Source organism: Marmota flaviventris, chromosome 5, assembly GCF_047511675.1.
Source record: "Marmota flaviventris isolate mMarFla1 chromosome 5, mMarFla1.hap1, whole genome shotgun sequence".
In the NCBI taxonomy this organism is placed as follows: domain Eukaryota; kingdom Metazoa; phylum Chordata; class Mammalia; order Rodentia; family Sciuridae; genus Marmota; species Marmota flaviventris.
Window position 1 is genome coordinate 138,621,946 of NC_092502.1, and position 14,133 is coordinate 138,636,078.

General features: G+C 29.7%; 1 protein-coding gene across 2 annotated transcripts in view; it reads right to left on the reverse strand.

The window, feature by feature from the left end:
• Cdh9 (cadherin 9) overlaps nt 1-14,133 on the reverse strand; it is a 99,093-nt gene that overhangs the window by 15,984 nt on the left and 68,976 nt on the right. The window contains exons 3-6 of one of the 2 annotated variants that reach the window (XM_071611884.1): nt 10,410-10,529; nt 9,998-10,165; nt 7,428-7,615; nt 6,175-6,428 (exon numbers count right to left, since the gene is read on the reverse strand). In XM_071611884.1, the coding sequence (XP_071467985.1) occupies nt 6,175-6,428; nt 7,428-7,615; nt 9,998-10,165; nt 10,410-10,529 (730 nt within the window). The remainder of the gene's footprint in view (nt 1-6,174; nt 6,429-7,427; nt 7,616-9,997; nt 10,166-10,409; nt 10,530-14,133) is intronic. The other variant, XM_071611885.1, reaches the window with a different exon arrangement.

Consider the following 14,133-nt stretch of genomic DNA (forward strand, 5'->3'; position numbering starts at 1 on the left):
TATTTTCTGGAAAAATATGAATCCCCATGATGCTAATTGCAGCCTGTTTTTGCATTTAGGAAATAGTCATTTAGTCATCTTTCTAAATTGCATTAGACAAAGCAAAGACTTCTACATGGGCTTTTGATGTAACACTTGCCTAGCTCATGGGGGGAGGGGGCTGGGTTCAATCCCCAGCCCCTTGCCCCAAATTACATTGTTGACTCACTGTTGAATTAATACCGATTTTTCTTCATACTATATTTGGAGTTCTAAAGTATTTTTCCCCCATACATTTACATGTTAATAGCATTCAGTCTATAATGCTTTTTGGGGGGCAGAATTGGCAATATAATTTAAGAAATATAATTTGAGATTAATTTGTTCTTTTAATATTTTTCTTTGAAAGGCACTTTTTTAGATTTACTGGTAAAATTATTTCTCATTGTTTTTTTCTCCAGGATGTGAGTTCTCTATCCAAGGCCAATATTTCTGGGAGGACTATAAACTTAAAAATGTAACAACCAATTTTTAACACTGTGAAACAAGAATACAAATTTGACTATAGATCTTTTTGACACAGAACTTTATTTTTGAAATTGTACCTTCAGTAAATTATTATATTTAGGTGAAGATTGTACATATATTTATTATTTATATATATATATGCCTAAAATGTATACAAAATATATGTAACCTCTACATGTAATCTATATGTGTAATCATATATTGATACAGAACATGTATATGTAATCTATATATATTATATATGTGTGATCTCATATATATGTATTATATGTAATCTATAATATACATATAAGCTCCAAGCAATCTAAATTTTTATCAATGATGTATTGTTGACATAATAGTGCATTATTTATAAAAAAATTACTGAGTTTGGAACATAAGTGAACACACAGAATTTAAAACATACAAAGACTAAAGGACTCAATGATATAAAAATGAGATAGATTGACAAATTGTTTGAATAATGGAATATTTAATAGAAGGGCAGTAAAGTAACACAGGAGTAACAGAGAATTTCATGTTTTATTTGCTACAAAATTTCCTGTGTTTTTGAAAATGAATTGCTACACTTAAACAATTCGGGAACAATTTTTAAAATAATTTTTCATTTTTCTTTTGACAAAAATAGAATAATAGGGGATGGATTTCCCATACACACTAAACATCAAAAAAAAAAAAAAGGCAAATTGCAAGCAAACAATGATGTTTAAAGAACTGGACATTTAGAGGCTGGGGGTTGTGGCTCAGTGGTACAGTGCATGCCTAGCATGTGTGAGGCACTGGGTTCAATCCCCAGCACCACATAAAAATAAAAACAAGTAAAATAAAGGAATTGTGTCCATGTACTACAACAACATCAAAGAACAATCCACTCCATTGTATTACAAAAGAAGGAGGAGGAGGAGGAGGAGGAGGAGGAGGAGGAGGAGGAGGAGGGGGAGCTGGAGAAGAAGAAGAAGAAGAAGAAGAAGAAGAAGAAGAAGAAGAAGAAGAAGAAGAAGAAGAAGAAGAAGAAGAAGAACAACAACAACAACAACAACAACAACAACAACAACAACAACAACAGAAATCAGCAATTCTTAGAGAAGGGAAGAAAAGGAGGTGAGCTCCTGAACTTTCACGAATGTCCTCTAGGTTCCTATAGTATTGTGAGTAGAAACCCAGAGAGGTAGAGGTAGACAACAGTGGCTAAAGTTGGCAGGGAGCACTGGAGAGAAGGCGAAGGCTGAAATCTGAAGAGGATCCAACTTGGCTACAACACTATGAAGGTAAATTATCTTATGAATTAAAGGGTACACAATATCAACTAGGAATATTAGTGGAATATTATGAACCTTGAGATAGTTTTGCTGGTTATCATACAGGATGGAAAACTATATAATTTCAAACAAACAGATATTGTGAACAATGGAGCAAAACTAGGCTTACACTAAGGGCTGCTGAGAAAGCACAAGAACAAGGTCCAAAAGGGCTGAGCTCTTTCAACCAACTTAACTACATCAGATAAAGCTCAGGAATTTTCATAAAAATGCAAACTTAGACAACAGTAACCATGGTAAAAGTCACAGTGTCTATAATCCAATAAAATTACATGTATGCAAAAAACAGGAATGCATGAGTGAAAAGAAAAATCTATTAATTCAAACCAACACAGAGATGACACAGTCGATAGAATTAGCTCAAAATGACATTCAAAAGATGTTTAACTGTGTTCCGTATACATATGTTCATATATGTGCATAGTATACATATATATGTGATCTTAATAGAACATCTACAGAATAAATGACAATGAATGTACGTTAAAAAATATTCTGGGGGCTGTGGTTTTGACTCAGCAGTAGAGTGTTCACCTAGCACGTGCAAGGCTAGAGTTCAATCATCAGCACCACATAAAAATAAATAAAATAAAGGTATTGTATCCAACTACAACTAAAAATAAATATTAAAAAAGATAGATATTCTGCATGGATTTAAAATTGATTAAACATTACAGAAATAATTAATGAATATGAAGATGCTGTGGAATGTGGTACATACTAAATGACAGAAACATTCATGAGACCTAATAACATTTATATTCCCTGAAGGAGAAGAAGATGGGGGAAGAAATTGAAGATTCAATGCCTAAAAGTTTCCCCAGCTTCACAAAAGATATAAATTCACAGATCGAAGAAATTCAACAAAGTTTAAGCAAAAAAGAAATGAAGTCCATTATTGTAAGTCATATTCCAATCAATTGAATTAAAATTACTGAAAAATTAAAAGCAGCATGAGGAAGATTCCATACAGGAAGAAACATTATTACAGAGCAAAATATTTACCATACTGTTAGAAAACCAGCAATCTGTAATATTGTACTAATCCAAAATGGCACAAAATAAGAGGAAACAAGAAAAAGATGAAACAATCAGAAAAAAAAAAGGCAAGATGACAAACTTAACAGTATGGAAAATCACAGTATAAACATTTCATTTAAAAGAAATAATATTAAACTGGGTTATAAAGCAAGACCATCTATCTACAATACAAGTTATGTTTTAATTGAAAACAATAATTAAAAAAGAGGAAGGCCACATATTAATATTAGACTGTTGTATAACACACTTAAAGCTATGCTAACAGAGAAAGTTATATCACTATGATGTATATTTAAGAAAAATGTAAAATTAATATCTCAAATAAATAACCTCATATTGTAAGTCAAAGAAACAGGGAGGGGGAAGAAAGCAAAGTATCCACAATATAAACAGAAAAAAGAATGTAATAGTAAAACAAATGCATTGAAACAGAAATAACTGAATGGAGAAAATAGACAAAGTGTGGTAGTTAACTGTTATAAATTTTATAATATGATTTGACTAATAAAACATACACATTGTTGCCTGGTGCAAAATTTATTGATGAGATGAAAATATTTCTGCAGAAAGGAGTGTTAAGAATTGATAAAGGCTGATGAGACACCTCACCTGAGTAAATGAACAAGTAACCTTGGTGTCATGGAATAATTAACATGCCTCTTGCAACATTTATTGACTTCTTAATATGCAAATATAGGATACAAATTAGGAAAGATCCACAGACTACTGTTAAGATGTGGTCTCCTTATGATTCAGAAATGCTTAATGGTCAAACAATAAGATGGTTCATTATCTAAATAAGTTGAGACTCTGTCATTGACAACAACTTTTTAACAGTGGATTACTTTCATTTTAAAAAGGTACAATTAATTATTTTAAAAATGAACATGTAGGATTTCTATCAAAAACATTTGTTCATATCAAATGCTAAGGAGAAATGAAGGTATGACCAAACCTAGACCACATGTTTAGAAACTGGTCCAAACCATCAAAGGCAGACACTCATTAAACCTTTATAGTTACTAATGTGGCAAACCTCTTATTTTCTTTAAAAATAAGAAGGTGTTATCAAGTTGAGATGTTAGAGGGAAAAAATGTTAACACCAATCACTGAAAAGCCAATCCATCATTCTAGTGGAATAGCCAAACTATCTCTATTTTCACTATAAGAACATTTTATTACAATGTGTTATTAGTACTATCATATACATTTGTAAATTTTTGGATAATTGCCAAATTTGTGAAGTCCTTTATCAAGTTCCAAATATATGATTTAAAAGTAAAAAAGAAATAAGCATTTGTTTCTCTTTGAGCATTGCAAAGAAGCTGGATGTATTTTAAACACTGAGTTTTAACATATTCACATATGGGGACAAAAAGGCAATAAGCATGTCCCATTTCAATAGCATAAAAAATCACATTGTATTAGAAATGAACATTCTAGTACAGATAAATTAATCATAGAAAAACTGATAATTTTTCATTTTATTTAAAGACTTTGTTTTGAATAATATGGGAATTTATTTTTTTTAATATTTATTTTTTAGTTGTAGTTGGACACAATACCTTTTTTATTTATTTTTATGTGGTGTTGAGGATCAAATCCAGAGCCTCACACTTGCCAGGTGAACACTCTACTGCTGAGCCACAACCCCAGTCCCTAATATGGGCATTTATAATGATAAAAATATATGTATATTGATAAAAATATGAGTATACTGATATGCATACTTTTATGTATATCGAAAATAATATTTTTCAGAGTAAATATTTTCTTACATAAATTTATAATTTTATAAAAATATTTTATTATATTTATTTATTTTTTATTTTTTAGTTGTATATGGACTCAATACCTTTATTTGTTTTTATTTGATGCTAGGATTGAATTCAGTGCCTCACATTTATGAGGCAAGTGCTCTACCACTGAGCTACAACTTCAGCCCTTATAAAAATATTTTTAAGAGTAAAATATTTCTTGTATAAACTAGAATGAATCTCATAAAAATAATGTTTAATAGCATACAAAATATAAAATTTGAAAACAATCATTTACTTTTTACACGGGGAGATTCAGTAAATGATTTTTCTACTCAACCTAAAACTAACCAAATTTTAAGCTCTAGTTATGATCTACAGAATAAAATATTCTAGAATATTTCTTGGTTACAAAGTTTAACATGTTCAATTGTATATTAATGCCAATAACTAATAGAATTTTTACCAGAATATATTTTGTGCAGCAATATTACTTTGCAAATTGACACATTTGGAAAGTCCTAAAATAAAAACTAGGTAATACGTATATTCATTAATATTCTATGTGTAAAGGAAGGCATAAAAAAAGTCTAACCAATTATTTTTCTTAAGAGTAAAATTTAAAGAAAAATGAAATTATAGGTATTTTACTAGCCACATATTTAAATGGAAAAGGTATTATTTATCTACATTTTCTGTCATTTCTAATTTCCTCTACATATCTACACATCAGCACCCTTCTGTCCTATTCATAGTTATTTAGGTATCAATTACATTCCCATTCTCCTTAAGAAAATTTTTCTAAGAATCATTGAGGTTTTTCTTATGTAAATTTATAATTTTATAAAGATACTTTATTATATTTATTTATTTTATTGGCATTAAAGTTATACTTATTTAAAGCTTTGAAACAATGAATATAATATTGAAATATTGGAAAAGTATTATAGTCTGCTAGTTGTTAGTACTTTAACCTTTCCATTGACTTATATATCATTATTTCTTTAGTAATGCTGTAGTATATGAACATGTAAGTGTTCATATTTGAATTATGGTGAACTAGTGCAATGTTTCACCAAAATTTTAATTAAGGTAGGTTTAGTGGCTCTTTTTGAAAGTGCATAGCTTTATAATTTTGGGAGAGAAATGTATATTTCCAATTTCTTTCTTAAATCACTTTTACATGCATTTTGATTTAACAAAGAAGAACAATGGGGAAGAATCACATCAAAAGTGAGATTCAAATCCCTGACTAACCCTGAAGCTAGATAGACTGCCTGATTTTTTAAGAACCAAATTTGTCACTATTGGGCTATTTAAATACTTAGTGTCTTGATCTTATCATCCCCAGAAAAATATCATAGTCATATCTAGAATTGTAAGACTCTAATTAAATAATACACCTAAATGGCTTAAAATACATCTCAACTAAGAGTTTGTAATCTGTGTTTATTTCTGTGGTTGACTGACATTGTGCAACACATTTGTCTCCAAATGGCTTGAAAATAGATTATATACCTGCAAACATAACTCTTCTGAAAGTACTTACTTAATTAAATTGTTCATGGCATCTGGGTCATATGCTGTGACTTGTCCAATGATGCTACCCTCCTTTACATCCTCATCGACTTCTATCAAGTAGGAGTGTCTACTGAACACAGGAGGCTCATCTGTGTCTTCCACAGATATTTTGATTACAGCTGTGTCTTTGAAAGGTCCCAGGTGTAAGAATCGGGGATCAGGATGAGTGTTACTTGCATCTACTCTTAAAGTATACAGCATTTTTTTTTCAAAGTCTAAATTCTGAAATTAGATAAAACAAGAAAATATTAGCACAATTTACAAGCCATAACCATAGGTGAAAATTTCTAGATATAAAATCCTGATTTTTTAATGATACAGGCAATTAAGACTAAGTAACTTACACACACGCGCACACACATATATATATATGTATATATATATACTTAATTATATATAATATTGTTAATTATATATAAATATTGTATATATATACAAATTTATTTTATATAATATATAATATATAAAATAAATTTGCAGGTTTTTTTCTTTTGCCTCATACTTACTTATACAGGTTTAACTAAATATAATGGAATATGCAAATCAAATTGATCCACATTCAGTATTGTACTTCAATATTTTTAGGCACAGATAAATGAGATATTCTTTAATGAATATAATGATTATATATTATTGGCATTAAAGTTATACATAATTAAAACAAGAAGAAAAGTTGACTGATGTAAAATCTTAGAGCAAAATTGTTTATATTTCATTTATTTGACTGTAACATATGAGTAAAATGTAAAATAATATTGACCTACATTATTCCATGTAAAGTTTCAAAATATTTCCCTAAAATGCATTAAAAATTAATATAATCAACATAAAACACATATCATTTTTATCTTTTATTTAATTATATAAACCATTACACCTAAAATTAGAACATTTTAAAAACTGTGTGAAATAACAGTGATAGCTACATGCTTTTTTTTTTCTCCCATAAAGAGAGATTAAACAGGTACTTTTAGTATTAACTTAGTTTGATGGCTGTCTACTACAAATGCAAGCAATTGAGCTTTCAAACCACTGTATAAGTGTGAATGATAAAGATGCTTTACTTATTTGAAGTGAAATCACAACTATTCCCACTTACGTGAAAGGTAGACAGCATATAAAAGATACAGAAAAATAAATCCAAGACTTTTCTTCCTTTACTGAGAAGCAAGAATAAACTAAAGAGCACTCAAGGGAAAAATGAAGACAGCAAAAAGAAACCTGTTTGACAGTTATAATCCCTTCCTGTGTATCCTTGTCAGTGATGACATCGAACATGTCCGCTCCCTCTCCTTCCGCAATGCTGTACTCCACCTCAGCGTTTTCCCCCAAGTCAGGATCATTGGCTTTTATCCTTCCGAGATGGGTTCCGAGAGGTGCAGACTCTGGAGAACTAAACTGATACGTACCTGTAAATTAAATCAGCACTGCTTTGGCATTTCCTTTTTAGATGATGAAATTGTGTAATTTCTTCTCTTTTTTACTTAAATAAATTAATTTTAAATTGGAAGAGATTTCCATATTATTGAATTTTAAGCTGTCAAAATTTATAGATTTATTAAGTTAGGAGAAGAATATATAAAGGCAAACAATTCGTAAGTGAGAAATATAAGTTTTGGGAAGCTACTTACAGATGGGAAATGTGATATTAGAATCTAAAATTATTTATTTAAAAGAACATAAAAACCAACTATTTATTGCTTATATGGAGATTCAAAATTGTTATCATATATTTTTACATCAATGCAATTGTTTTAAAAATATGTGTTTATTCTTTTTTTTTTTTTTTTTTTTTAAATCAGGGATAGAAAAACAACTCTGCAGAGATCAATGTCAATGCTCCCTCACTTTTATTTTTTATTTGTTTCAAATTTAATGTATTTTTAGTAGATTTTGTTTTGTTTGTTTATGTTTTCTCTAGACCCACCCATTCAATACCCCACATTCTGTCATTCCTGAAAGTGTTTTAGTTTGTAAGTATTCAAGAATCAATAGGAAAAAATGTCCAAGAAAAATTAATTAAAGTAAAAAAAATACCTTTTAAAATATTTTTATGTGTTGAACAGTATAGTCAAATGCTCTCTACAGTAGTTTATTTTTCCTCTAAATAACAATGTAGGTATTATCTTCAAGATCAGGTTCAAGAAAATCATCCTCCAAATTTAGGTAAAGGAAAATGCCAGTTGTCTCTGACTTCATAGTCTATTCTTTTTCCAGTGTTTGATAGTTAAAAATATAAGCTTATAAGTCCACTGTATGAGTTTAAGTTGTCCTCCTGTGCAAGGTAATTAAATTTTCTAAACTTTGAAGACCATGTTTTCATCTATAAAATGAAAAAGAAAATGCTAGCATTTGAATTATAAGGTTGTTGTATTATATAAAATCATGTCTGTAATTCCTTCAGCTCAAGATCTAGTCCTCAGCATTTTATTAGTACTATCATAGTTTCAAATATTTGTTAAGTTTCTAACAGATCTTAGAATTACCAAGTGGCAAGACATTAAATAATTTGGCAATTTACAATTTTAGTTTACATTAAAATTATTAGTAAACACTACTAACATTTAATGCAATGTTTAGGTTTCTGTTACTTGGTCTTATTATTCATGTTCTCAGCAAAATTCACTTTTAAAAATTAATCATATGAATATGTTTACCAAAACTGTTGCATCACATATTTCACATTTTGTCAACCTAAAAAATATTTTATTGTTTGAAATCAATATGAATTTAAATCAGATGTCAACTGAGAATTTTAAGGAAGAATTTTTTATCATTTTACACACTGCAGAGTCAAAAATTTTAATCAGATAATTGAAATATGTTTTTGTAGGACCTTAAGAGATGCAAAATATCCATGTTTTAGAGTGTATCCTAAAATTGTAACAACCAAAAGGGAATTAAATAATTTAATCTTCATGGCTCAACAGCATTGACATTATTGAATTTTAGTATGCCATCACATTTTTAACAATGTCAAAATCAATACATGCCATCACACACAACCTTGGGAAGTCATGACTCTATAATTCACTATAAAAATATAGAATGTGGCCAATTTAACCCATTTTCATAAACCATTTGATTTCAGAGATGTTAAAATTTAAGTCATTGCTTAGGATCAATTAACAAAGGCTTATAATGCTTAGGCACACACATGACAACAGAGACCAGTGTGAGGCATAGAATTTGAATTTAGTCAGGGGCTGGGCATGGGGGCACCTGCTTGTAATCCCAGTGGCTGGGGAGGCTGAGCCATAAGGATCACAAGTTCAAAGCCAGTCTCAGCAATGGTGAAGCACTAAGCAACTCAGTGAGACCCTGTCTCTAAAGATAATTCAAAATAGGGCTGGGATTGTGGCTCAGAGTGCCTCTGAGTTCAATTTCCACTAAATTAATTAATTAATTAATTAATTAATTAATTAAAATAAATAAATAATTTGGATCCAATCAGACCAACTGCAGAGACCACATTCCAATCAGGAAGATCATACAGAATTTAACCTCTGAAGTTTTCAACACTCCAAAAAGTAGAAAAGGATAGTAAAAAGCCGAAACTGCAAAAGAACCTCATGTCCTTGTTTTGTCCCTTTGCCTACCCAATGAAGAAAATGATACCCATCACTCTCAGTTTGAAAGAAATTGTGCTTCTGTGTGTGTGTGAGTAGAGGGATGGGTTTTGGATTTGATAGATTGCATAAATTAATAGTGAACTGATAGTGCAAACATTAGATTTAAATAATTGTATGTTTGACAAGTTTTTCAACAAGAGATCACTAAACCTTCCTTACTCTGTGGAAATCGAGGAGGATTGTTGTTTACATCTGTCAGAGTGATGTTCACTGTTGTGGTTCCAGAAAGGCCTCCCATCTGGCCACCCATATCTTTGGCCTGTATAACCACCTGGTACTGCTCTCGATTTTCTCTGCTCATGTCTGGTAATGCAGTTTTTATTATGCCTTTTGAAAAAAAAAAAGACAATTAAACCACTGGCTTTTAAAATTAAGTTATTTAAGATTCACTTTACATAAGTTAATCATAACAAATAGATAAAACATCAGTGTGATTAAGCATATCCTTCAATGCACAATTAATTCAACATAATTCATAAAACTGAAAGATCTTTCCCATGGGTTATTCTCCATGAAATCAGTAAATCCTGATGTATATAATGAGAAATATACCATGTCATAAGTGTTTTACCTGACTCTGGGTCCACTGAAAAATATGGCTGTCCTTGCAATATACTATAGACCACTTTGGCACTATTTCCATAGTTGGCATCGTCTGCATCTGTTGCAGTCACTTGTATAACAGATGTACCTACAAAAAGCCCCCAAATATAAACACGTAAATACTTCCAAATTGGAAAAATGTACTTGTGTACTTGCACTATGTAATAATTTTTAATAATGCAGTTAGTAGTATTTACTAATAAAGACTAAAATAAATTTTTTTTTGTAAAATTCACTAAAAAATGTATACTGATATCTATTTAATTTTATATTACAAACATTTCTTTATTTTTGGTTAGTAAGAAATCCCAATCCTTTAAAAACTAGAAGTGCTTTAAAAATTAGTTTTAAGAGATAAACAAAGGGAATATATTAATTATTTCACACACACATGTATGTATATATATATACATTTTATGTACATATACATAAAAATATGTACATATTTTTTAACTCATTTGCTATAAAGATTAAAGAATAATTTTAAAATCTTAACTGAAACCTACTATGGATTCCCTTGAGCGAAATGATTTTGTAGAACATTTTAAGTACATTATACACAACTTTTCAAGTTTAATTATATCACTCAGATATTAATGTGTTTGAGGACTGAGTGAATTCCTCATTGTTTCTGTTATCTCTCCTAATACCCCATATATATTATTCACTCATAAACTTCTCTAAGTGAATTGCAGTGAATATCTCTCAACTTTGAATGCATATACTTATGCAAATTTCATTAAATAAATATGATGTCCATTGAGATTAACACTAACAACTCATTTCCCATCAAATCATTTCAATAGTACCCCATTAATTCAGCAACAGTCGTTTATGTTTTCTTAAATTAATTCACGTACACCTGGCAAAATGCCAGGCACCATCTTAACTTGTTTACAGACCCTAAGGTACAATGATAACTTGAATTCACCCACTAAAAACCTCTCCTCATATGTAATGGAATTGATATATCCTGTGACAGGAAACACTACACACTCACTAGATCCATGTCAATTATAAGATTTATCATTGAAAAGTTATCCAACCTCACCCCAAATTTTAAACTAGATTTCTCCTCAATAATTTTTGAAAGTTCATCTAAGTTGTTTTCTAATTTATATTTAAATTTTTTGTTTAATCATATGTGAGTACAAGTGAGTTAAAAGAAGAATTGTTTTCACATTTGGATATCATTGATATATAAATTACTAAGATTTGCTTATAGGTTGAAAATTCCATTAGTTACTTCATCAAGTTTTGGACATTTCCTGTGTTACTTGTCCCTTTTGTTTTTTGTAAGTAAACATTTTCATGTTTCACTATGGGTACAGGTAAATATAATCTTCTGTACATTTTCACTATTATATATATATATATATATATGTATATATATATATATATATAATTTATGTATATATATAAATTATATATATATATAATATGTCATAATTGGAGACAATAACTTTATTTTATTTATTTAGTTTTTTAATTTGGTTCTGAGGACCAACCCCAGTGCCTCACACATGCTAGGCAAGCACTCTACAACTGAGTCACAACCCCAGCCCCACATTTTCACACTTTTTAAATAATATTTTCATGGTGAAAAAGTTTTGCTTGTTCTATTTTATGGGTGTGTGATCTTTAAACTTGTGGAAAAATGCTTGGCCTTAAGAAAAAAGAAAGTTTAGAGAATACAAATCACCCCCGCGATGTGACTGAAAAACTAGAACACCCATATAATACTCACATTCCATCCCTCAGATTCTTAGTAATACTTAAGTATGCTTAAGTAAAGTAAAATGATGCATAGTTAAAGTAATTTTGCATGTATTTATGAAGACAGGTTAATGTAAAATACACTTTGGCTATTATATCTCTCACTTTTTCAAAATTTCATTTTTAAAATTTTTCTTCATTTTTTTTGCATTAAAGAATATAAAACATGGGAAAATATAACAAGGACTAGGTGACAATTAAATATAACATTTCTTATTTCAAAAAATTGAGCATGATTTTGATGTTGCTATTTTTGGAAAACTCTTAGAAGAATTTTGTATACGATATCTTTCTTTAAATAGAAAATATGTTATGGAATCAAAAATGTTTACTGCATCCTTTAGCTAATTCCTCTCTTTAATATAAAGCTAATGTTTAATATTTAAGAAAATTCAAGACACAAAAGCTAAACTCATAATAGAAAATCACATAAAAATATTAAAAATTAATCAAATAATAATTTTTTATGTTAAGTGTTTGGAAAAGCAAAATCATTTATTTGGTGGTGAAAGAAATATTCATAAACATTACCTTTATGGATGAAATATAAAAGTAAAAAGGTTTATATCACACAATGTAACCCAATAATACCAGTTGTTCTCCTCTATGCTTATAAACTAAATTAGGGGAAGTTAAACAAATTCAGGCTATCTCACTTTATAGAATACATTCTGTCCATAAAACAAAAGGGAACTTTCTGTTTCTATGCCTTATAGGCAGAAATAAAATTATATTTGCAATATACAGTTTTGAACATGATTCGAATTTCAAAATACAATTTCAACTAACTCAGCTAGTTCACTCAATAGAACATGAAACTCTTAACTTTTCAAATGTAAATGAACCAAAGAGTATAGATTTCATATCTAAATATCTATCAATGTATTATGCAGAATGTATGTACCTATCTATGTATCTAGCCAACTACCTATCAATCCAAGTACAGCTATGAATAAACTAAAATATAGTAAAATAGTTGTGTACAAGCTTACTTAGCTATTATCAAAATTACTAGTTTCAAATAATTTTCAACTGCTAAACACAAACAGTATTGGGAAAGGAATATACTGCTCTACTGCTTTTAGTCTTCTTTAATAAACACGGTAATATTGAAAAAATATATATGGCCTATTATATTGTATAAAACTTTTAAGAAATTATCTTCCCTTTATGTATATTGCACTTATATAGTACATAATGCATATTATATATATTTTTATATACAAGTTTGTATATATGTGTGTATACACTCACAAATGTGCATGTACACAAACTCACCCACAATTTATATATATGAGAGATGTTAAGAAATGTGTGAGATCAAATAAAGGGAAAACGAACAGAACTGATCCATGAACTGGAGGAACCAAAGGAAAATAAGACAGGTAGCATGGTTTTTATCCTATTCTGTCCCAAGGCATTCCTTTTAACTCCTGTATAAAACACATTGAATTTAACTCAGCCCTATGAGACAATAAGGTGATGAAGATTAGAGAAAAAAAGAAGGAAATAACTATTCACTCTTCCATGGATGTTCTTATAGTACTGGCCAAGTTAACTCTCTGCCTGTGCCTTCAGCTAAGACGGTCATTGACTTGGGGACCTATGGGGAGAGCCCCTTGCATAAATATTTATGGCAAGGGGGCACCAGCAAAAATAGGGATGATATTTCTAGACAGTATAATGGAACCTGTTTAAAACAACCCATGAATTCAATACATAAACATTAAAACCGTCTTTTGTTCGATATAAATTTCTTTTCATGTGAAATATAAACTCTGAATTTCTGAGTTCATATCTGGTTCTATTCAACAGTTTGTCCCTACGACTTACCAGTGTATTTCACATGAAGTCATGAGAACTAGCATGTACAGGATGCTAATGTAAGCTAGGTAGGATTGTCAGTACTTCATTTG